The sequence below is a fragment of the Trachemys scripta genome, chromosome 1, assembly GCF_013100865.1.
Source record: "Trachemys scripta elegans isolate TJP31775 chromosome 1, CAS_Tse_1.0, whole genome shotgun sequence".
NCBI classification, from domain to species: domain Eukaryota; kingdom Metazoa; phylum Chordata; order Testudines; family Emydidae; genus Trachemys; species Trachemys scripta.
Genome location: NC_048298.1, coordinates 171,205,697 through 171,231,453, shown reverse-complemented (window position 1 = coordinate 171,231,453; position 25,757 = coordinate 171,205,697). Strand labels below are relative to the sequence as shown.

The 25,757-nt window shown below is 39.1% G+C and overlaps 1 protein-coding gene across 4 annotated transcripts in view; it reads right to left on the bottom strand.

Annotated features, from left to right (window-relative positions):
• The window catches only part of ROBO1 (roundabout guidance receptor 1), a 1,057,321-nt gene that overhangs the window by 136,345 nt on the left and 895,219 nt on the right, over positions 1 to 25,757 (bottom strand). For all 4 annotated transcript variants that reach the window (XM_034792356.1, XM_034792366.1, XM_034792373.1 and 1 more), the window contains one exon: positions 15,652 to 15,809. In XM_034792356.1, the coding sequence (XP_034648247.1) occupies positions 15,652 to 15,809 (158 nt within the window). The remainder of the gene's footprint in view (positions 1 to 15,651; positions 15,810 to 25,757) is intronic.

Genomic DNA, 25,757 nt, shown 5'->3' with positions numbered 1-25,757 from the left:
TTAACATGATTTTGTTTTGGATGGATTGCTTCTACCCTTACTGACCATCTTGTTGTGCTTTGGCATTTTAATGTAATGCTAATATGCTTTTTCAATACACCCCAACCACTAGAAGAAGCAGAAAACAGGGTATTCAGTCTCTGGACAACTTCAAAATATACAACTACTTGGGGAACAACCACTGCAGCAGCTTCTCCAACAAGATTCAGTGAGTGGGCAGCACATGGACGAAAGATACATAATGATTTAACTGCTGAATTCTATTTTTCACACCTTTGTATGCTATAGCCATGTTTGCTCCATTCACATAGTTCTGTCCCTGCAATCAGCCATATCTAAACAGTCTTTTTCTGCTACTCTAAAATAATTTCCATAAATACCAATCCTCTGTTCGGCATGAACAACAATGAAGTCTAAAAAGTTCACAACAACCTTCACCCCATCTTTCAAAACCTCAACATACTTCTTAACACTTGAGACATTTATTCTGTTTGGGAGAGGTCTGAAGTGCACTCAGAAGCTTTCTTAATATTGTCAAAAATAACCTGCCATACTTTTCTTGCAATCCCACTGATAAATTCACTTTGAATTCAGTTTGATAAGTTTTGCAGTACAGGCCTTACTAGCTTCCACATGATCCTGCAATACAGTGTCTCTCTGACTTCTCAAGCAATTCACGTAACCCCCAAAAAAACATTACGAGGACTATTTAATTTCTTGTCTGAATCTTTCAAAGCTAAACACCTCTCAATGGAGTACAGAAAAAATATCCAAGAGATGTCACAAACTATTGCAATCTCATATCCTTCATCAACTGTTCAACCCTTTTCCAATAGTTCTGTAACTTACATTCAGATTGCCTCCACATGTTCCTTTGAACAGTCATATTGGCACACTTGCCTGCTAAAGTGGAAAAAAGTTTGTGAGCCCAGTTTTATAGTTTGCAAACAAAGATGAAGAAGGAAAAGAACTAGAACAAGGAGGCAAGAGTTGAACTGTACATCAACCAAGACTACTCATGTAACTTTCCACTAGGAGTTTTGACAAAGAACCATAATTGTAATACTTGCTTTCCTTTGGGTATGCTAGGTGAAAAGTTGTGTTCTAAATTAACAATGGGAACATTTTCTACTCAAAGATAGCTAACAGAATCTGTCACTTGTGGCCAAGTAGTCAGATCTGCCTTGTCAAAATCAAAATTCTGCCCCATGCTTTCAATAATCAAACCACTGTGTGTGAGTTGGGGGGAGCACTGAGAATGCAGACCCCCTTCCAGTTGATTTTTTTAAGGTAGAAATGAGTCACTGAGACCCACACACAGCTTCTAACAAAGCTGTTGCCTCACAGAGCTCCCTGGGCTCCTGCTGCCTCATACAGCTGCCCAGGTTCAGTTCCACTGCCCCACAGGCAGGCACTGCCCACTCCTTGGCCCATTCGTCAACACAGGGGGAGTGCAGCACAGCAGTAGGAAGTTGCAGAGATAACAGCCCTGGGGAAGGGCAACACAGCCTAGAAGCTGGGGAGAGGTGGGGAGAAGCTGCAGGAGTCATGGACTCTCCCTCACCAGCCACCCAGCACAGACTCTGGAGACTCAGAGAGGATGCCCTATCCCCAGTGTCACTGCACCCCGAGAGACCCTTGTGACCCAAGGGCAGAGGTAACAGGGGTGCATAAGGGTTACAGGGATCCCCTGGTTGCAGTATTTGCATTCTAGTTCAACAAAGAGCCCCATGTAAGGTTTCTGCTGAAAGCCTGTGTCACATGAGTCATCATAATCTTTGCAAAAGATTAGGGGACTATTGTGTCCTATGTCTTCCAACAGAAGTCTATTAGCATATTGTGCCAATGCTAATGAAGGGATTGTGGGGATTTCAAGAGAAGAAATGAACAGGAAGAGACAAACAGCAGGGAAGGAAACCATGTTTATGGGTAAAGAGCAAAGGACTAGTCTAATATATGGAGGAGTGTAAAAAGTCACCCTGGCATCCTTCATCCGGGGAAACAGGCCTTCAGTGAGCTTGAGCTCATGAGAGAAAAGTCTCAGGTATCCTGGTTGAAAAAAAGGACTTTGGGTAAGCAGTATCATATTAGACAAGAGGGCATCTTGTTAGTTAACTTTAGGCTCTAGAACATGTGTCATAATTTTATATGTAGCCCTTTGTTCCCAGTATTTCTGTTTGCTATCATAATAATCTCTATTCTTTGGTAAATTAACTTACACTTGCTTTCTCTATAAACAAATGTAGATGCTGTGGGTTAAGCAGAACTTTGTTTTAAGTGTAACTAAAAAGCTGTGTCTGGTAATTCTGTGAGTGTCCACTCACCACAGCAGGACGCTCAGAGGACTTGGGGGTTGGCGTGTCCCTATCACTAACCTGCATGAGGGACAATGTAACCTCCTGGGTTGAGGGGAGAGTGATTGTGTTGCCTGTGGCAAGGAAAGTCAGGGTGCTGATCCCTGGTAGGTACACACAATGCTACCTCATGCTAAGGGCAAGTGGTAGCGATGTACTTCATAACCCTGCATCCTCTTGGGAAGTGTCACTGCACTGTCACTGCACCCCCAGTCCCAGAGATACCCCACATGCCACTGAATCCTCAACCACCAGACACAGGGAGACCCCAACTGCATGGAATCTCACTGCACCACAATCCCATATGCCAGAGAGACCTAGGATGACCAGACAACAAATGTGAAAAATCAGGACAGGGGGTGAGGGGTAATAGGAGCCTATATAAGAACAAGACCCCAAAATCGGGACTGTCCCTATAAAATCAGGACATCTGGTCACCCTAGAGAGACCTGCAAATCATAGAGAGACACCCCCCCCCATTCCAGTGAATTTCACTACAACCCCCACTCCCAGAAAAACTCCCAAATCTGAATGAACCCCCAATCCTTCAGACCTTCACTGTACCCCTATTCCCAGACAGACCCTCCCCTGTTTTGGTGTGGCTGTCAATGACATCACAATGCATTAAATAGAACCCTGAATACATCATTTGGGGCACTGAATAGGAAAGGCCCATGACAGAAAAAAAGAATGAGCAATTAAAACAAAAACAAAACAACAAACAGCATCAAAAACAGAAGCCCTTCATGGGCCCTGGCCCAGTTCTATTGGAACCATTTGATCCCCTCTCTTTGCACAGCCCTGCCATGCGCCACAATATAATCTGGGTAAAAAGTGATTCTTGAAACCTGGGAGGAAAAAAATTCCCAATCAACTGCTAAATGTTGCACTAGCGAGTAGAAACAAATGATCTGTGGCCATTAGAAAGATAAAAGTATCATTCCGGAAATACTGAAGTCAGCTAACACAATATTAAATTCGGAGACGTGACAAAAATCAAAAGCTCAGATGAACAGACAAAACAAAAAAATCAAAATCAAACTGCCACTCTCAATGTTTTCAAGAAATACCATTAATCTTAAATTCCAATCCAGGTTTTAGTCTCCAGCTCCAGGTGAGTTTATTTTCCAGTGTCTTACTATTTTTCATTACTTTTCTGATATAATGATTTCAAGTTGCAAAGAAGAGTCATTCTGCCTGATTACCCAAGTCTCCAAACCATATAATTTGTGACAGTCTCTCAACATTTTTTGTCTAGTCCTACATGGGAGTCTTGGGTGACATCCAACCAATTCGATGTCAGTTCCGTGCTTTTGCACATTGCAGATTTCAGTTCTTGGCAGAAGCCTGACTAGAGGTAATTTAAGTGTATTAGAACCAGAAAAGACAGAAGTACACTGCTGGGTCAAGGAAACCCAAGAACTGAAAAATTATTTTTGAAGTACTGTGCTTTGGATTAGACTTTTCATATGACCAGAACATCACTGGAGATTTGGTAAAGCAAAACTATCCAAACAAGCTGAAATAAGCAAAAATGAAGTAGCTAGAACTTAAAAAAAAAAAAAAAAAAAAAAAGGGTGGGGGGGGGGGTGGGGGGATCAAAGCAATCCAAACAAGGGAGCTCTAATCATTCACATCTGTTCCAGGCTCCAAAAGTCACTCCTCTTCCGCCCTATTTTTATTTTACATTTTACTTTTTTTGATTATTAGATATAATATTTGCCAACTCAGCACACTGATTGTTGAAGTTTTTTTAAACATATTTTTAAAGTTAGTGTCATTTTTACTTTACAAAAATAAATCATAAAAAGTAGGCTATGCAATAAAGCTTCAGTTAATAGATATCTGAGATTTCCATTTTAAGTGACAATATGTGGTCACTGCTGTCAGCAAGTGACAAGGAATAACAAAAATGCCAAGAACATTCAAATATATACTGTCTACTCTTGCTCAAGAAAAAAAATGCAAAAATCCCTTCCAGAAGGAATAGGCTTTGCTGTTTAGAAAGGCAATGTGGTGAGTTGATTTTGCTTGATTCAGTTTATAGCAGATATAACTGAAATATAACTACTGCTGTTGGATAACTTACCTGCTATCTCTCTCTAGTTCGGTATAAATGGACAAAACAAGAGCTAAATCTAGCACCTGATCCAATAGTCGCTAACAGGAATTGGGAAAGGGCATTCTCCATGGAAGGATTTAGAATCCAAAACTCTCACCTGCTCTTGTACAACACAAAGCTCAGTTTTCTGACCTTCTCGGCCCCATTGCAAAACCCCCCATCCACTCAAGGCTTTCCTGGGGGGGGGGGTGGATTGAGAAAGGAGGGTTTTTTCATTTGTAAGTGATAGGGCAGGCAGAATGCTTTCAGTGTGAAGATTTTTGTCAATGTATTTTTTTATCATGTGCCAGCAATGCCCCTCTGCCATGTACATTGGCCAAATCGGACAGTCTCTACGCAAAAGAATAAATGGACACAAATCTGACATCAGGAATCATAACATTCAAAAAACAGTATTGGAGAACACTTCAACCTCTCTGGTCACTCAGTAACAGACTTAAAGGTGGCAATTTTGCAACAGAAAAGCTTCAAAAACAGACTCCAACGAGAAACTGCTGAACTTGAATTACTATGCAAACTAGATACTATTAATTTAGGCTTGAATAGAGACTGGGAATGGCTGAGTCATTAAACAGATTGAATCTATTTCCCTATGTTAAGTATCCTCACATCTCTTGTCAACCGTCTGAAATGGGCCATCTTGATTATCACTACAAAAGTTTTTTTTCTCCTGCTGATAATAGCTCCTCTTAATTAATTAGCCTCTTAGAGTTGATATGGCTACTTCCACCTTTTCATGTTCTGTATGTATATATATCTCCTTACTATATGTTCCATTCTATGCATCTGAAAAAGTGGGCTGTAGCCCACAAAAGCTTATGCTCTAATAAATTTGTTAGTCTCTAAGGTGCCACAAGTACTCCTGTTCTTTTTGAGGATACAGACTAACACGGCTGCTACTCTGAAATATTTCTCCTGCAACATCTAATGATACTATATATTCACCTGTAAGCATGCTACACAGGCAAATAGAGCCACACTCTAGATTCAGATAATATATAACAGTCTTGGATACAGAAAATAGCAGTATTACCCTTATCCTGTTTCTCTCTCAGATTTACTAACATGCTGGTCCACACATTTATTTGCTTCCTTGCAGGTAGAAAATACATTGGGTGTGCTTATTAACACTAGTCTTCAGCATGACTGTATATAATATAAACAAAGTCTCCTTTCAATTTCCTGAATTTTCCAATAATTGCTAAACAATCCTCTCTTTTTTAGTATGACAGAATTTTTTTTTTTAAACAAGCAATTTAGTTCTTGACATATTAAATCACCTTTGCTTCCGGCCATTCAAAAAATACGATTCTGAATGCTCTGAGTATCGCAAGTAACCCAGGCTGAGAGAACAACCATCATCAGGTTTTTTCAACTTCATAAGAGGGAATCCTCTTCCAGACTCCAATTTTATCATTTCAGATTGTCCCCGAGTTTCAAAAGTCTCAATAAGCCCCTTTAACAAGAAAATCCTAATATCCTCTACTCTCAAGTCTTATGCAATTCTCAAAGATCAGATATCTAACATATTTTATTTGCTACATAATCTAATCCAAGCTGCAGGCATTTATTTTCTTTCTCTATCGAGGTTATCAGTTCATGACCAGGGACAAAGAAATCTGTGGAGAACTGTGGCTCAGTTTAGGAGCCTTCAAATTCTTTCATATAGGCAAAGTATATGCAAGAGAACTTATGCTTTCCCCATTCTTCTTTGCTCTACTTTTATATTTTAATGCTATATATCACTGTAAAACAAAGTGTTAAAAATATGTATGAACAAATAACGTGTTTTTCATAGATTCCAAGGCCAGAAGGGGGCTATTGTGATCATCTAGAGTGACCTCCTGTATAACATGGGCGATAGAACTTCCCTAAAATAATTCTTAAGGCGTATAATTTAAGGAAAAAATTCAATCTTGATTTAAAATATGTCAGTGATGGAGAATCCACCATGACCTTTGGTAAACTACTTTTGTTACTGCTGGATCAAATACAGGAATATGGGGAAAAATTGCAATATACTGGATGTTACACAGTACAAATGTCTAGCCCACTTTAGATGGCAGCTACATAGTAACTGCTTTTATTCACTCTATTTTTTTTTTTTGAAGAAAGATGAAGTATCTTAATCATCCAGAAATCACAGGAATATGCAATCCCTACAAGCCTGTAGCCTACGTAATGCATATAACTAACCAAAAATGAAGAAGTGACACATAAATCCAGCCACACAGAATAAGTGATTTACTGGTTAACAATGTTAGCTGCTAAGTAGTCATAATTGTTCTTCTCTTGTAACACTGAATTATGATACATGGAGGAAGTTCACACTTTTCTTAAAGCTGCAGTTTCAGTTTCTTTGAATGCAGACTCGGAAAAACAATGAGTCACATTGTTAAGGCATATCTTTGCCATCAGAGTTCCTAGGAGGTCAATTTTGTTTTTCATGAAAAATGAGACCTTGTCAGATTCAGTAAAAATCTGCAGGGAATACCCCGAAATTCACATAGTTCATGAACTTTCCATGCTGATGCACGTTGTCCTGCATCATGAGGCTTCCCTCATCTAGTTCTACATGGCAATATTTCATCTTGGAGATCCATGATGAAATGTCTCATGTTTTTGGTTATTCTCTGCAGGTGTTTAATCGCCTAGTGAATGCTTCTTTAATGTGATTTATAATATCCGAAATGTTATGCAACAACCTGTTGATTAAACTCAGAGTGAACAATGGAGCACTTAAATATGGTGGCAATTCTTTGTACTGAGAAAGATTCAGAAATAATATCTAAGACTGATTGGCACATTTTTTAACAGGTACATAAGTACTGCAAGAAAGATACCTGCCACCCCACAAAACTGTCAAACAAAGTTGACCATAAGAATCAGGAGAAAACTTTAAAAGGCAATCCAGAAGGGGAGAACATTTTGGACCCTAATTCCCTTTAGCTTCTTCAAAAATCCCAACCATTACTTTTAGCTGCATTGTGGTAGCACCTAAAGGCTCTAATCAGGAAATACTATAGAAATGTGGAAGAAAAGTCAACTCTGCCCTGAAGAGCTTAAGGTCTAATTTGAGACAAGATGTAACAAGTGGGTCTGACAAACAAATAAACGGAAAGGGGAGACAGGAAGAGGAAAATGAATATCAGATCACACAAGCATTAAGGTAGTTATTATCCAAACTGATGGCACAAAATGAGAGATAATGATGACTCTGAACTAGAGCTTTAGCAGTGTGGACAGAAAGATGATGTCAGATCTTGGAAACATTATAGAAGATGTAGCAGTGGGATTTGAAACATCCTCCTCTACCTTCAGTGTTATTGGTTTGGTCCCAAACTATTTTTCAGTCTTTAAATTCCTCTACATTGCATGACAAGTTAACAGACATAACCTTGGTAATATTTTCAGCAGAAACAACGTTAAAAATGTAAGAAGTGTAAATCATTAAAATAACTCTTCCTCATCCTAAAGGAAAGCAGACAATAAAAGTATCGATCAGCAGAGGAAGGAAGATGAGGAGGGGAGAGAGGGGCCAACCCTTCCAGGAAGTATATGTGAAGGGGTCTTAGGAAGAAGGAAATTGATGAGGCAGGGAAGAGAAGACAGGCACCAGGAGAACAGGAAATGGCTGTATATCTGCAACTGATGTCTGCCCTTTAAGCTCTTCTAAAAATAAAAAGAAAATTAAGATGAAATAAAATATTTGCCTGTGATGTCCTTTGACCTATTCCTTTATTTGTTAATGTACTTAGGACTTAAACCCACAACTACGTCTGCATGTGAATGTTTTCATTATTCAGTGAGTAAGCATTTGCAGGACCAGACCACTGAAATACAAGTTCTTCAGACTGGGGACTAGTCTCTAAACCACCTTACACGTTTCTGGGCATTAATAGATTCAAAGATTCACAGATTTCAAGGACAGAAGGAACCATTGTCATCTGACCTCCTGCATAACACAGGCAATAGAACTTCCCAAAAATAATTTCTAAAGAAATGAATAAAAAGATAGGAGGGAGGGGGAGAAAGAACCGACAGGAGAGAGAGAGAAGGAAAGGAGACATGTACACACACAGCATAAATACAATATTGCACAGTGATAGTGTTTTAGAAACTTAGCCGAAGGGAACACTCAGTATCAGAAACCTAGCACTTAGGTTAAAAGCATTACTCTCAAAACAGACAACCACAAACTCTACTCCATCAATTTGTTTCCTCCTCCTTGATGCACCTTTCCTGACTGCAATTTATCTTCTAAAGGAAAGGCTCCCCTGGATACAGATGGGATTAATTTCTGCCTTTTCTTCTCCCAGTTCCCTACATTAGAAACTGATCTATTTTTACTGATATGCATAATGTTTTCTTCTTGTTGTTATGACAAAGATCACGTTAGGATCCAGCTACTTCATATATTTTTGTTCCTGTTAAAGCAATGATGCTGTGAATAGTCTCAAAAATTATTAACAGGTCCCTTTTCCAGTAATCTAATTAATTAACAGGAACACTGTGGCAAACAAACAAAATGTTTCTGAGTGGATGGTAGCTTTGATGGAGTCATTCATTCCACAGCAGCATATTTTTGCATACTGTCAAGATTTCATCACTCAGTTATGGAAAAATAATATTTTTCAAAACACACAGAATGTTTCATCCCCCTGATATGCTAATGAAAGGTCAGATAAAAGCAACAATAGAGAATTCAAGCTACAACTTATCTAAAACAAGAGTTTAAGTCATTCAAAAATGTTTATGTTACAAGACAACCACACACAAAGGGGATGAAAACCTGTATACATTATTCATCCTGTACCTTTCATCTTAAAAGCTGAAAATCTTGAACAAAGAAAGATGAATGCCACCTCAAAGTTTTTCTTTCAAAAACTCAAATGAGGATGATTCAGGATAAATGATAGACAAGAGTTAATATGAAAGGGGAAAAACTGGATTCACAGTATTGCACCCAAATTTCAATTAAGAAACTCTGCTTTTTTTAAATCAATTGCAAAGGTATGCTAACATGTTACCATCCCCTTTCATGTATATGTAAAGGAATTCTTCATATTAAATTTTTCATGTTCAGTGTTCCCTCTTTTTTCCACCATCCACATTCTTATTTCATGTGAACAATTAGGGGGTGTTTCTGACGCTTGGGCTAGGGGTTGTGGTAAATGAACGGAAGCTGGAAAATCCTGAACTCTAATCCTGGATCTGAAACAGGATCTGTTTGGGGGCTTGTGCTACCAAGTAACCTCTCTGCATACATTTTACCATATGAAAACAGTGATAATAAGACTCACCCCTACTTTACTGTGATTTAGTGAGGCTTAATAAATTAAGGAGCAACTGCTACTGAAAGAAAAGGCAACCTAATGGGTAAAAGTTTATCTGTAAGGAAATTGGGATCAAAATAATTAAATAATTTGTAATTCACAGTTTTAGTTATTTTGGTGCAAGTCTGTGTGGACACTCTTAGTTCAGAATAAAAATGCTCTATTTTGATGTAAATTGAACTGTTTTGTTAACAAAAAGAAACATGGGCCAGTGGTGAAGGCACTTCCTTGGACTCAGGAGACTTGGGTTCGATACCCTACTCTTCCACTAACTTCCTGTATTACCTTGGATCACCATTTAGTCTCCTGGGCATAGTTTGGGGGAAGGCCTGGGCATTGTCCCCCAAACTGCAAGCCTCAGGCAGGCATGCAATTTGCCAACACGTGCGCACACAAACACACGCAGCCCCATTGGCCTCACTGGAGCTGCCCGCCCAAATATAGAAGTCAAACTATGCTTATGCTTAGTCTCTCTGTTCTTTGGTTCCCCACTGGTAAAACAAGGATAACAGCACTTCCCTACCCAAAGGTATAGGACAGGGGTGAAGATTTTAGTTATAAGATGACTGGGTGTGTTCAAATCCTGGTGCTTACATAGTTTCTCCTACAATCACAAGGAATATTTGTGAAGACAAACTTTTGAATAGGAAATTTTATTTTAAAAGTGTTCAGAAAGTGAAACCACAGCTATTTACCTAGCTGTATTTAAGTTTAGCTGTTAGGCTCTCCAATGGTACAGGAAGGATTTTTGATTTCCAAGAAGTCCCCTATGCAGTTTTGCTCTGACACCATGACAAACATTTTTAGATGCAACAGATTAAATTAAAGATCAACATTTGCCCCACACATTAGATTTGCAATTCAGAAGACACAAACATGGATTAACCAGATTTATAAGCATATGCTTTTATACAACGGAGTAAAGAATACACTTGAGGGAAATCATTATTAGCTTTAATACTCTGAGAAAATTGCTTTGGTCAGATTTCTTTATAAAGTAAACAAAAAGAATTAGACTGTAATTCTTCACACAGCACATCACTCACACAGACACACACACACAAAAGTGTGTACAGCCTACACAGAGGCTGACCTGAGCCAGAAACTGCAGAGCCCAATACACTTGTGGTCAATGAGGAAGTCTGTTTTTATAATTTATCACTGATAGCTCAGTCTACCCTTATCTTTTTTCATATTTGCTCCATTTACTGTACTTCATGACTTGATAAAATTCTATTTTTATTTCACTGTAATACATATTTACTCACCACACAAATGGACAAAATTATGCAAAGGTTACTAACATCAATTTTTATTGTGTTACTTAAATAAATGTATCAATTTCCTTAATTCTGTCGAAACAAAAGAATATTTTGTGTTTATTGTGCTCTTCATGAAGTTGTGCCTTAATCTGGATCTAGTTTAACTGTGGGGTGTTTCCCCCCCCCAAAAAAAATTACATTTAAATTAAGCAGTGCAAATACTAACTCAACAGAATCTTAACTATAAGGCTGTAGGATGTCTCAATCTTTTGCTCTGATTTTGTCTCAGGAGCCAAGCTACTGCCTATGTGCCTTATTCACCTTTCATTGCCCACAAACCTCGTATCAGTTGCTGGCTGGGAAGTCTCAATCTAACAAGTCCAGGACTGGCACTGTTGTTATCGAAGAGAAAGAATTCTTTAGATTCTGGAGGAATTTAATAAGTGGGTCGTTTCATGGATCAAGACTTCTCTGAAGGTGGTCCATTTGGGTAACATGAACCAACCCATAAACCAAAAAAAGTGTGATTTTTTTTGACTGTTTATATCTTATCACTTAACAACACATACAATGACTTCAAAAATTCAGATGATACAACATTTTCCACTTCTAGTTCTCTTAAAATGGCAAGAGATTTAAGCTATTAAGTTCTGAAGGTCTTGTCAATATCAAAGATTTGACATGAACTTAACTATGGAGCCGCTACTACCAGCACTTCCGTAAGTTCTCAAGTTCATAAGTTTTATACATACACATATCCACCTATTTTACCCTTTGGCTTCCATGTGTCTGCAATTTCACTGTGTTTAAAAGTGGCAGGTAACCCCAATCTTCTGAAGTTTAATGGGTGACATTTTAATGGGTGAAATGGAAGTTGGGCCATTGACTTAAGTGGATCCAGGACTTCACCCAACATGTGTGAAAGCACAAATATAAGATGCCAGGTAAGAAGCGGCCAATTAAACCTGACAAATGTGCTTTCAGATGTTGCTTTCAAACCTATTCCTTCACCATTATTTTAGTCATCTTAATGGTTTAATCCTTTCTGACTCTATTCTTGGATGAAATAATGCTACATAAGGAATTTTGGTTTATCTATACCTCACTAAATTAAGTTTTCCAAATCTTTTACTTCTCTCCCTTAGCATGCTGTCCATTCCTGGTCCCATTCTCTTTGTCTCCAAAATACCACCAGAAAAAGAAGATATCCATTGTTACTGCAAAGCTGCTAAGACATACAACTGAAAGTGTATTTATCCTTCTTGTCAAGACTCCTTTTACAGCTGTATAGAAATGGGAATCTGAATTATAATGTAGTTTCAACCTCTTGTCTGTATAAGAAATATGCCATGTTATTAATAGGGCTGATTAAGACAATGCCTGGCAAATATGATGTAAATTCATTCAGTGGAGTTTGCCATCTCAGCAACATTAATTTATACCTCTGAATACAAAATGAGCATTTCAGCACAAGACAGTAGCTGAATCAAGTTTATTCCTAGATCTACATCAAATCCTGTTTCTTGTTTTTTTGTTTGTTTCTTTTTAGAAAAAACAAACTGAAAATACAAAATGATTCTGTCAGGTGGAGTGATGCTAGTTAAATAGGCACAGTATATAATCATCACAAAGCAAAAACAAACTTGCGTGCTATTCCTCCACAACAATCACAGATTTAAGACCATCAAAAATACAGATGGTGTTGCCAATTAATGCAGGTTTCCTTTGTTCTGGGGTGTGACTTTGTTCTCACAGGTGGGTGAACAGCACTTTTAAAGTGCAACAAGAAAATGCACCACATTAAAGAACACCGGAAATTCCTACAACAGAATGAATGGTAGCAATAGACAATACATGCTTAGAATGCATTTCACAGAGATACCTAATATTGCTTTAATCTTCTGCTTACCTAAATTCAATAGACTTTACACAGCAAGGAAATGCAAACACACATTTTAAGTTAAGGGGATTTCTTTTGAAACAAATAATAAATATGGGGCTAGATTCACAAAGAAACCTAGGTGTGCTGAAACTAAGTGTTGCCACACCTAACTTTCAGGCTCTTGGAAAAACACTGCAATTCACAAAGCCTTAGTTAGGTGCCTAGACTCCCTATACAATGACCGGGGAGAGATAGGTGCCTTAGAATGAGATTCACTAAAGCAAGGGTTCTCAGAACAATTTTTTTGGTGGCCTCAGAGTGTGTCCACCATCCCGCGCTGAGCCGAAGCCCACTGAGCACACACACTGGCCCCATCTGTCTGCAGAGGTGCTGCCCAGAGCCCCCAGGAAGCTGCATGGTGCTGGCTGCTGATCTCCTGCTGGCGGTGCTAGCAAACACCAAGGTAGCCAGACGCAACAGCTGGGCCCTGCAAGTAGGAGCCGCTGCTTTGCCCCACCCCCACTTCCACCCAGGAAGCTATAGTGGCTGTAGAAAAAATACCCTGGTGGCCGCAGGCAGACATGGTGGCCACATTTGAGAAATGCTACACTAAAGCCAGCATGCTAGGTGGCTTCTCCCCTAAGCTAATCAATGGGAGGTGCCAAGTGCTCCTCCACCCCCTACCCCCTACCATTTTGTGTAAACTCATCGACAGAGGCTCAACTACAGTACACAAAGCCTGAACACACTTACCAGATTGGGCCCCATAGACGAATCAGGCCCAGAAATACCTATCTTCCCCCAGTTAGGTTATCACTCTGGGATTTAGGTGTCAGGAACCTGGCCTGGCGCAGGCTCAGAGGCAGAAACATAGGGATCTTCAAATGCAAACATTTTATGCATTTAAAGGATTTGGCTGCAGCTGACGGGGGTGGGTTATGAATCCCAGTGGGGCCTGAGTCTGTGATTCAGGCATTTAAAGTGGCAGTTAGACATACAAGTCCTTTTGTGAATCTAGCCCTGATTTCTATAAAGTATTTTTAATTTGATAGTTATGTGGTTGAAAAAACACCCATCATTATACACAGCTGTTTCTTGGTTTGTAAATCTATGGTACTAAATACTGAAGCTTTGTTTTGCCCCTAGGAAGGAAAACAAAAACAAACAATTTAGATCTCAAAAAGGAGCAGTCATTTTGAACCTTAGTTGCTGGGTTTTTGTGTGTTCATTTCCTACAGTGGTGATTCATTTCAGCAGGTGATTAAGGTATAAACAGTGTATCTCCAGTGTTTTACATCAGCTTAACACTAGTAATTCACATAATGCAGAGATGATCTTATAAGAAGTACATTTTCAGATGTTGCTATTTCCAACCATAGAGAGCGATGTCTTGGATCACCATGTTGGCAGCATATAAATGATTTTTGAACTCTTTATGCATTAGCATTACTAAAAGCCAATTAGGCACAACTGTTTATGGTTTTGCATGTCAAAATTAAAAGATTGATAGCTTTCTGATTTGCTTTTACCATACTCGAGAATAACCCGTGCACTGCACGCTTCAGCCTACATAAGCGTATGAAAACACTTCTAATGAGAAGAGAGCTTACCTCCAGAAAGCAGAATAAGTATTATCTCCCTAAAGAAATATGATTTTGTCCCAAACACCTTATTATACTTTCTAATCCAATCCATAACTCTGCTGTGGGAACAGAGCAGAGACATTTCAAAGGAATTTAATAAATGGTTCACCTACACTACTAATGGGTCACCTTTACCACTGAAGTATTACTTAGCTTGAAAGAAAACACTATGGAGCCTAGATACCAATAGTAATCAAAAGACAAAGATTATGTGACAGTGGAAAATGTGAACAATTTTATTTTCACAAGCTACAGATTGCAACATAACTCTCAAATGGACCTGGTCAGACATTTTCTTTAGAAGGATTTTTTTTTTTTTTTGACAAAAATACCTTTTTCTGAAAACTGAAATTTTCCACAAGAAAATTTGAGTTTTGTTGAAAATTTTCAATTTTCCATTGGGCAAATCAAAATGGCAGCTCCCTGGCTGACCACTTGTAGAGACTGAAACTGAGAAAAGTATCTAGGAGGGCTACCGTGGTGAGGTCGCTTAAGCACCAGCCTCCCAGCTCTGGAAGCCAGAGACTCAGCCTCCCCGCCTTCCCACAACTTTGGCACCCAGAGAAGCAGAGAGATGGGGAACTTAACCTCTCCAGCACCCAGACTAGAAGAGTTGTGTCAGACTCACTTTGCACGTTCCCTTCTCGTGAAAAATACTGTGGTTTTGACATTTAATCCGAGTTCAGAATGAAAATTATTTGTAAAAATGCAACATTTTTCTTAGGAAGGGATTTTCATTCTCTGGCCAGCTCTCCTCTCAAGCAGGGGGATGGAGTGTGTTGCACATGATCATTCTAACAAATAGAAATGCACAGCCCACAGTTAGATGGTATAAGTCTGAAGTTAGACAGGGTACATTTCCAGCTTTGTGCAAATGAGATGCATCCTCTGCAACATCTAGGGAAGGCAACAGAAGGGCAGGAATACAGAGGGGCTGAAGGTCTGCAGATGAACACACTGATAATGGGTAGATTAGTGTTGTTTGCTGAGGAATGATGTGAATGGAAAGGGGAAAAGATCAGTATTCTCAAATGTCAGATTTTTACACTTACTGTAATTCGTTCATCTTTGTCATCCAGTGGGGACCCATCTTTTTTCCATGAAATAGTGGGTTCTGGGTGGCCTCTTGGGGGTTGGCATTCCATCACGGCAGGTTCACCCACAGCTACCATTACATCAGAAGGGTTCTGTCTGAAGTCATCTCGTAATACTGTAAGAGGGAAGACAGAAAAGTCATTACTGACACATCAGTGCACACTAGACAGCAACTTGCATCTGAAGAAGTGAGGTTCTTACCCACGAAAGCTTACGCTCCCAATACTTCTGTTAGTCTCAAAGGTGCCACAGGACCCTCTGTTGCTTTTTACTAGACAGCAAAGACCTTTGGCTTCTAATGGCCACTTTAACAAGTCACTGTTTTTGTTAGGACTGAGAACAATTAAATTATACAATGATTTAGGCTACAAAGGAGATCTCCAGTGAATAATACTCTTCTTGAACTATGCTAGATAGGTGTTAGATCTCATCTAAAATTAAATATCTCCAATTATGGTTTTTCTGCACTGTCAGCTCTCCCCATTACCTTAAGCCAGGGGTCGGCAACCTTTCAGAAGTGGGGTGCCGAGTCTTCATTTCTTCACTCTAAGGTTTTGCGTGCCAGTAATACATTTTAATGTTTTTAGAAGGTCTCTTTCTACAAGTCTATAATATATAACTAAATTATTGTTGTATGTAAAGTAAATAAGGTTTTTAAAATGTTTAAGAAGCTTCATTTAAAATTAAATTAAAATGCAGAGCCCCCCGGACTGGTGGCCAGAACTCGGGCAGTGTGAGTGCCACTGAAAATCAGCTCGCGTGCCGCTTTCAGCACACGTGCCATAGGTTGCCTACCCTTGCTTTAAGCCCTATCCACACTGGCGAACATCCATATTTGGTGAAGACATTTTTAAAACTCATTCCAATGAGCACAGTTTCAGCATACTTCCCCAAGTCAATGTCATGCAAAAGCATGTTAAAACCAAAGAACTCTGTGGCACTGACAGTGGATTTGTTCCGCTCTATTTGAAGTAATCTAGTGTCAACAGAGGACAGGACCTCAAGGCTATGTCTACAATGCCCTGCAGTTCAGAACATAGGTGTGTGAGAATAGCAGTGTGCACCAAAGTGCTGCGCTGTAACTCCTGTGTGTGGATGCTGTGGGAGCGAACTAAAAGGTTCCTAGTTTGCGTTAATGTAGTTCTCTTCAAACGGGACTACATGAATGCAAATCAGGAACCATTTAGTTTGTGACCAGAGTGTCCACAAATGGGAGTTACAGCGCAGCACTTTAGCATGCATTGCTATTCACACTCCCATAGTCCGAACTGTGGGCAATGTAGACAAGCTCAAAGAGGGATCTGCAGAAATCCGTGCACCAAAACCCATGAATCCTAGATATGTTGTCATTTGTTACTATCTAGGACTTAGGCTCTGTGACGCCTTGAGTGACTTTATGGAGAGTACAGGATTAATTAATGATGCTTCATGCATCATTTAATAATCATGTTTTATACTCTGGTGTTAGGGGGTGTATGGAGGAGAGAATTGAAGGGGAAGGCATTCTGGTAAAATTGCTTTCCTCAGCACTCTCAGGCTTCACAGATCTTTTAATGAGTGGATCATGATGCTTACATCCGGTAGAGTGAGGGTAAATAGGAAGACAGATCAGATAGCTGCTTTTCCCCTCTGCGTAGCATGCTCGGGGATGAAGAAGCAAAGAATGCCTAGTGTTTTTAGTTGGCTTTTCAGGTTTGATTGACAATTTGTTTAAAGGAGAAAAGAATAAAATCTATTGGCTGAATCTGTTCTGTTTTCAAGTCTAGAAAGTGGATTTCCAAAAAGATATTACTACCCTTTTTGTCCAGTCTACGCTGACCCAAGAAAGCATACTTGGCCTAAATAGATAGAACCCTTTCCCATAAGGTTCAGCTAACACAGATATTTTCTCTTTGTGAGCTTAGAAACAGTGTCACAATTTTTTACATAAAAATTCACCCAGGTTACATCTGTTTTCAGGGGAAGGACACGTCATTTTTATTTGTCCAAAATGGCAATTCAAGGACTGATATTCTAGAGCAGCTCATTATCTCCTCTCCAATTCCCAACAACTTTTATGATGGTAAACCTTCAGTAAGTTCAGTTGCTTCTAATGCCACCTCTTCTCTTCTTTGCCCCTCATAACACACTGATTATTTTTATTTGAATTTCCACCAGTCATAACTAGGTTACGGAAGCACCAAAATGTCTAGCAGCATGGTGTGAAAGCTAAATGTATACCATGGGTTGAATGTAGCAAGTAGGAGTTTAAAAGCTATTTAGCATACACTCTTAAAATCCTACATAACCCAAAACCTTCCATACACACTAGATGCACAATGTAATGGATATGGGCTTGATATTGTTACTGCTGAAGTCAATGAGAATTTTTGGCCATTATTTTAATGGGAGGTGAATCTGGACCTCTGCCGCTTTTCATTTTAGAACCTGCTTCTTTTTCCACCTCTCCAAAGAAAAGACCATAAAGGCAATAGAAACAAAAAGTTACACAATTTTTTAATTAAAACTAACTTATAGCACTTATTAACAACAAGGTATGTTAATTTGAGTTAAGTTGCTACACCAGAGTTCTATTATATAAGAACATAAGAATAGCCAGACTGTGTCAGATCAAAGGTCTGGCCGTATCCAGTATCCTGTTTTCTGGATGCCAATGCCAGATGCCCCAGAGGGAATGAACAGAACAGGTGATCACCAAATGATCCATCCCCTGTTGCCCCTTCCCCAGCTTTTGGCAAACAGGGGCTAGGGGCACCATCCCTGCCCATCCTGGCTAATAGCCATCGATGGATCTATCCTCCATGAACTTATCTAGTTTTTTTTTTTTAATCCCGTTATAGTCTTGGCCTTAACAGCATCCTCTGGCAAAGAGTTCCACAGGTTGACCATGCATTGTGTGAAGAAATACTTCCTTTTGTTTGTTTTAAACTTGCTGCCTATTAATTACATTTGGTGACCCCTAGTTCTTGTGTTATGAGAAGGAGTAAATAACACTTCTTTATTTATTTTCTCCATACCAGTAATGATTGTATAGACCTCTATCATACCTCCCACTTAGTCATCTCTTTTCCAAGCTGAAAAGTCCCAATCTTTTTAATCTCTCCTTATACCCCTAATCATTTTGTTGCTCTTTTCTGAATCTTTTCCAATTCCAATACATCTTTTTTAAGCGGACATAATATAAGAGCTGTACTGAGCATCTGAGTATGGAGGCTCTTCTTCGTTCCCAAGATTGTATCACTAGTATAAAGTGAAGAGAAAGTTAAAAGTATGTGCTGTAAAATAAAATAAAAAAAAAATCAAGTGAAATGATCTTAACAAACCTTAAGTGCTTCTCAAGTCTGGAGGAGCTCATAAATTAAGATGCAAACCTATTAGATAGCACCTTGGATGGTTTTTAGCACCTTTGAAGCAACAAAGAAGTTCAATACTTGCCTAATAAAAGCAAATTACTTGAGTAATTTTCTACATTTGTTAGGCTTAGATCAGCTTTACAAGTGCAGTACCTTCTCTGTAAACTGAGACCTTTTCACAAATTAACCAACACATAATAAAATACCTTAGGAGGACATCAAAGGTCCAGGCCATAGAAACATCAAAATATTTTTTTTTCCATTTGCTATGAATTATTTTGGCTCTAACATTACATAATGAAAAGCTAACAAAAAGTAATCCATTAAAGATTACTTCACAGATAGCGGTCATGTAATTATTTTTGCAGCTGTAAAGTAGATACATACTCCAGTTTTGCCTCAGGCCCTGGCAATCTTGCATAACGTTATAAATTTAAAGACTTCATCTCTTGCTGAAAAAGCAATTTTTCTTCACTGTCCTTTATAGTCAAGGCTCACTGTAAATTGAGAATACATTTCCTTTTGAAGATATATTAGCAGTATACTTTATAATCCAGTACAGTATGTGCTTTCAGTTATCAAAGAGTCAAATTTCACCATGTGCATCTCATTTCCAAGAATAAAATCGTTCGGGGAAAAATTACAACTAAAACAGGGAGATAATTTTAATACATTAACATGTAGAATCTTTATGAAGAAAAACACATGCCAGAATTTAGGAAACATTATTGGTGATTTTCATTCATATTGTGCTTCAACATTTTGTTAAATACAACAAACAATGACTGTGATCCTGTGTTCCTTACACAGCAAGATAACTCCCTTTGACTTCACTGGACTGCATGAGGCTCTCTGAAGTTACTTGTTGAATTTAATCAGTGACAGGAATAGCTTTGACAAATCTTGTCTCAAGTCAAATCCAGAAATCTTGTATTTTGTAGTCAACAAAACAATTACACCTCCTGTATAGAATTTATCCTATGGCATAACCAATAGAAAAATTATTAAGAGTAAAAATCACTTGAGAGTAAATTTTTATTGACAATCAACACAGTAAGTAGATGCATAATACATTTGTGTAGGTCCTGAACAACATGTTCAGATACACATCACCATTATTTTCTTCTCAAGCGTTACTCTGATTACTAGAGCTGGGAAAAATCATTCTAAACATTTTTTTGGTGAAAAATGTAGATTTGGCAACACTTTTGCAAATTCATGTCAGTTTCACCAACTGTAAAAAATTTCAGAAAAATCAAAATGTTTCATTTTGACATTTTCCAAACAAAATGTTTCAATTTTTCAGTTTCAAATGACTTTTAATTTGGAAATGTACTTAAATTTTATTTTTAATAAAATGAAAACACTCACATTTGAAATGTAATGCAGTATTTTGGGTTAAATGAAGCCTGAAAAACATTTCATTTGAACCAAAAATTTTTTTTTTTTTTGCTTTTTAGTTCATCAGAAATTTTGAAAAAAATCTTTTCCAGTCAGCCTGAAATTTTTTTTCTGATTTTTTGAAACTGCCAGCCTACCAAAAAAAAAAAAAAAAAAAAAAAAAAGAAGAAGAAGAAGTTACTCACAGAGCTCTACACCAAGTAGGAGGGTGTGACATTAATAGCAAATATGGTTTGTAGGGTGCTCATACAATGAAATGAGTCTGAGATTGCTTTCTCGACTGTAGACAGCCTCCTCAAAACAAATTAAACAATAGTCCAGTGGTTCCCAATCATAGTCCAAACTCCAAAACTATATTTGTCATCCCAGTGCTGGCCATTTGATTCAGATCTGAAGTGGCTAACACTCTACTCTCAAAGAACTAGAGCAAGCAGAGGGTTACCATATTTCCACAATCAAAAATGAGAATACTGGGGCGGGGGGGAGCCCCGCTCTAGCCCCGCCCCCATCCACTCCCTCCCACTTCCCACCCCGTCTTCCCCCCTCAGAATCCACAACCCCCCCCGCTCCTTGTCCCCGACTGCCCCCTCCTGGGACCCCTGCCATTAACTGCCCCCTAGATCCCTACCTGTTCCCTGACTGCCCCAACCTTTTATTCACACCCCCACCCTCAGACAGACTCCCACGCCCTATCCAACCGCTCCTCACCCCCTGACAGGACCCCCAGAACTCCTGACCCATCCAACCCCCTCTGCTCCCTGCCTGCCTCAACCCCTCTCCACATCCCCGCCCCATATCCACACCCCCTCCCCCAGACAGACCCCGGGGACTCCCATGCCCTATCCAACTGCTCCCCACCCCCTGACAGGACCCCGAGAACTCCTGACCCATCCAACCCCCTCTGCTCCCTGCTTTCCTCGACCCCTCTCTACACCCCTGCCCTGACAGCCCCCTCCAGAACCCCTGACCCATCCAATCCCCCCTACTCTCTGTCCCTTGACTGCCCCCTCCAGAAACCCCCTGCCCCTTCTCCAGCCCCCTGGCCCCCTTACCCTGCCGCTCAGAGCAGCATGTTGGGCTCTGCGCGGAGCCCGACACGTGGCTGCGCTCCCTGGCGCAACACACAACCCGGTCCCTGCCCCCGCACAGTGCTGCCGGAGCGGGGCGCTGGGCAGCAGGTGAGGGGCAGCAGGGGGGGAGGAGGAGGAGCTGCTGGCGGGCCGCTGATCTGAGAATGCAGGGAGGGAGGGGAGGGGACTAGCTCTACATTGGCCAGGCTGGACTCTGGCAGCTAATCTGAAGCTGGGGGGGAGGGCTCTGGCTGCTGGAGCCCCATGCGAGCGGCTGAATTTCCTGCAGCCATGCCCCCCTCTGTATGGGGGGGGGGGGAAATCACGGACATTTGTAGCTATTTACAAATTCCCCCTGGATGCTATTTTTAACCCCAAAAGCCGGACATGTCTGGGAAAATCTGGACGAATGGTAACCCTATGCAAGCAGCCTTTATTGGCGGCTTTAACTAATGTCCCATGGCATAGTAATGCTTCATCATCAAATGGTCCATCATCAAATGCTGGTTCAGAGGACCATGACTGGTTCAGGATGCCCTGACCAACCAATATGTCCTGTCTCTGCCCCCCTGCCCCCTCCACCCCAAGGGACAGACAGTGGTTGAGTAAATTACAAAGGAGATGGGAGGCGTGAACCCTCAGAAATGCTACTTGGTATGCAAGTCCTCTACTCATAGTAAAAATATCTCTTAACAACAACAACAACAACAGGATCCTAATTATTTCATCTCTTTCAAGGTGGACACTATAAAAAAGTTCCTTGTACTGTGGCAAAATCCACAATTTGATTTTAAATTATGAAAATATAAATCATAATCCATGTTCCTGATTAATATGATTTTATTTTCCTTGTAAAGTCGTCATCCTATGTTCCTACAAAAATAAAAGTCAGTTTTGGATTATTTAAGAATCATATGGTAATTTAACATGGAGAGTTTCTCTTCACTAAAATAACTGGTCACTCCCTTACCAATGCTTTTGAAAAGAAACAGGTCTCAGCTAACAAGCAGGTTTCCTCAGCTCAAACAAAAAAGTGCTAACAGAAGCTTCACTATGTCCAAGCAATACAATTTTAAAAATCCATTACACTGCTTTGTGTCAACATGGCTTTTTTATAAAGCTTGTCGTAGTATGAATTTGATGTTTAAAGTCTTCATTGTTTTAATTTTTATTCTTGTAACATTAAAAACAATGCTTCATTTTATATTTTCTTTTGATAAAACTAAGGTATATCTGTGTATTACCAAAAGTAATTTCTCTTTGCCTCTTATGTGGAATGATAAAATACTACATGAAACAAAACTTCAGAAACAAGCATAATTTAATGGGGAAAATATTGCAAAAGTAAGAAAATCTCTTTACTCTTAGAAGGTAAACATGTACGATGCTCAAAACTTTTAAACAGATAACTTCATTCAGAATGATTAATAATAATCAGGATTGAGAAAACCAATATCAATTATTTATCCTGAGTATTTTGAATCTGTTTTCAACTTTTCCACCAGCATCTTGCAATTTTCTTAAATGTAGCAGTATCTGAAATCATTCAAGGAACAATTTCTATACACAGTTATTGGTTTGTAGGTTGTTTATGAGCAGTCCATTGTGAGTAGTCAATATGTGATCTATCTTTGTTAGTTTAAGGACTTGTTTTCACAGCTAAAAAAGCTGTTTTTCACCTTAGGTAATTAACGAGTGTTAGCTAACTGAAGTAAAAAAACAGTGAAGATAAGGCACTTAAAGTTTTACTGGGAGATAAACTTGCCAAGGTCAACCCCTGGCCAGGGTATAGGGCTGTTTACTTCACAGCAAAACTAAAGTGCCTGGTCTTCACTGTGTTTTTACCTCTGGACTGCTAATGGACATTAATTACTTTGAGGTGAAAAACTCAGCTTTTTTAGCTGCGAGGACATTCCCTTAAACACTCTCTAGGTTGGAGAGCAATCACCTCCTACCCTATTTTCCTTTTTTAGGGGCCAGCAATGATCCCCACACCTACCTACCTACTGAATGTTTTACTATGCTAATTTTCCAGCTTGCTGAACTCCAAAAGGTGGCATTTCTGACTGGGTTGAATACATTGTGACATCACTCTTGTCAGGTACCACAGCACTTCAAATCAGATGCTGCACTATTGGTGCCTCCAGAGTTCAGGATCTCCGTTCAGCAAGGGTATTTAAACATGCACATAACTTTAACACAGTTTTTCGACGGGGCTGCTCCCATGCTCTGAGCTAGACACATGTTTAGGTTCCTTGGTGAATCAGGCTGAAAGTTATTGTCTGTTATTGCATTGCATGTCACTACAAAAAAGATGTAATGCATCATAGGAATTCCCAAGACTATCAGAGTTGTAAGATCCCCAGGTCACACGTTAGCACCTTTGAAACTGTGTATGTTGGCAAAGATAGGTCTAGAGCAGATCACAATCCTAAATAGTAGTAACCTAAATGTAGTCACTTGTCCCCATTTTGACCAAAAGTTTGACATTTAAAAATCCAGGGAATGTCATATTTGAAACTAACTTACAAGGATAGTTTCCCTTCAGTAACAGAGGGTTAAAGGAAAAAATAAACTCCCTCAGAAAGACAGGGAAATGAGAAGGGTTAAAGTCTTGAAACCTTTGGGCTGTTCAAGTGTATGGAAAAGAAAAAAAATCTCATTGCAGGAAATGACATACTGAAGCATGTAACCGTTGATTTTTTTTTCTCTTCACAGTAGTATAAATTGGGAGTGACTTCACTGAAGTTAATTTTGTGACATGGTTGTTAGCATGGAATGGAAGGAAAAGGTTTGATTAATGATTCATTATTTTAAGGACCATTATGATTACCTAGTATGATCTCTTGCATAACACATAATTTTACCTAGTGATTCTTCTTACACCCAACACCTCCTCATTGAACTAGACCAGGCCTTTAGACAGACAGAGAGAGTGCTGATTTAAAAAGCCCAAGTGAAAAAAAAAATACCACATCACCTGGTAATCTGTTTCAGTGGTTAATTATCCTCATTATTATAAATGTGCATCTTATTTCCAGTTTGAAGTTTTCTGACCTCAACTTCCAGCAGTTGGAAGCAGGACTCGAGAGCACTTTACTATCAGATATCTGATAAAGGTGTGTCTTCCAGACCACTCATCTTCTTGGACCTTCTCCACACTTCAAAAAGGAGGTTGAAAAACTGAACACCTGAATTCCGTCCATGGTCTCACTAATACTGCCTACAGAGGTAATATCACCTGTTTTATACATCTAAGGATTGTGGTAGACCTTTTTGCTACATCACTGCATTAGGAGCTCACATTGAGTTGGCTTGCAAAACCATTTATTTCTCTGCAAGAGAATGCATTTTCTTTGGTTATAGAATATCAATTTTTAAGCTAATGTTCACATCATCAAACTTCAAGTTTTTAAAAACAAACACCTGACTGGTATTCAGACATATTAATTCTCTTAATATGAATTAGAAATATCATCATGCTGAATCTTTACTGCCAGCAGCAGGGTCAGCACCAGATCACTGCATAAGCTTATTTTTTATTTAAAGACTGTTTTTCAGGCTAACAACGTCAAAGTTGAAACAAACTGCAGCAGCAAAAGATACCATATCATTTTTTTTTCATTTCTCCCACCACAATGGCCAACCAATTCAGTTTAAACAGTTGATCGATAAACACTTCACCCATGGTGTCTCAATGGAAGAGATTCTAGAGTTAATGAATATAAGAAGCGTTTCAAATAGAGCTCTTATTTTCTTTCTAATTTGATGCTGAATGAACTTAGGAGCGGTCTTCTATAATTATATCCTTTTCCACTCCAGCCTTTCATATAACATGCAACATTTTATTTTTAAACTTTAAATTACACCTCATTAAAATTCTGGTGGACATTATAATGTGCATATAGTGAGATCACTTATTTTCTTAAATACTAGTAGTTTTTAAGTCTTTATAGACCTCAGTGTTATGCTTCTATGTACTGTATTATTTCAGCTTTTTTTATATAGAGAGTTTGGGGAAATGGTACAATAGCTTTAATTGCTACTCACTTGAGAAATGTACTTACTCGCCAATTATTCAACAAAAGAATAAATTTTCTTCACAGTGCAGATGCTCAAGCAAAAAGTTTGTGGTTTAGCATACAAAAGTACTTGCTCTAGTATAGGTCAAATAACCCTTTACTCAATCAAAATGGAATCCAAATTGGGCAATCTCCTTAGAACTGTGGTGAAGTTTAT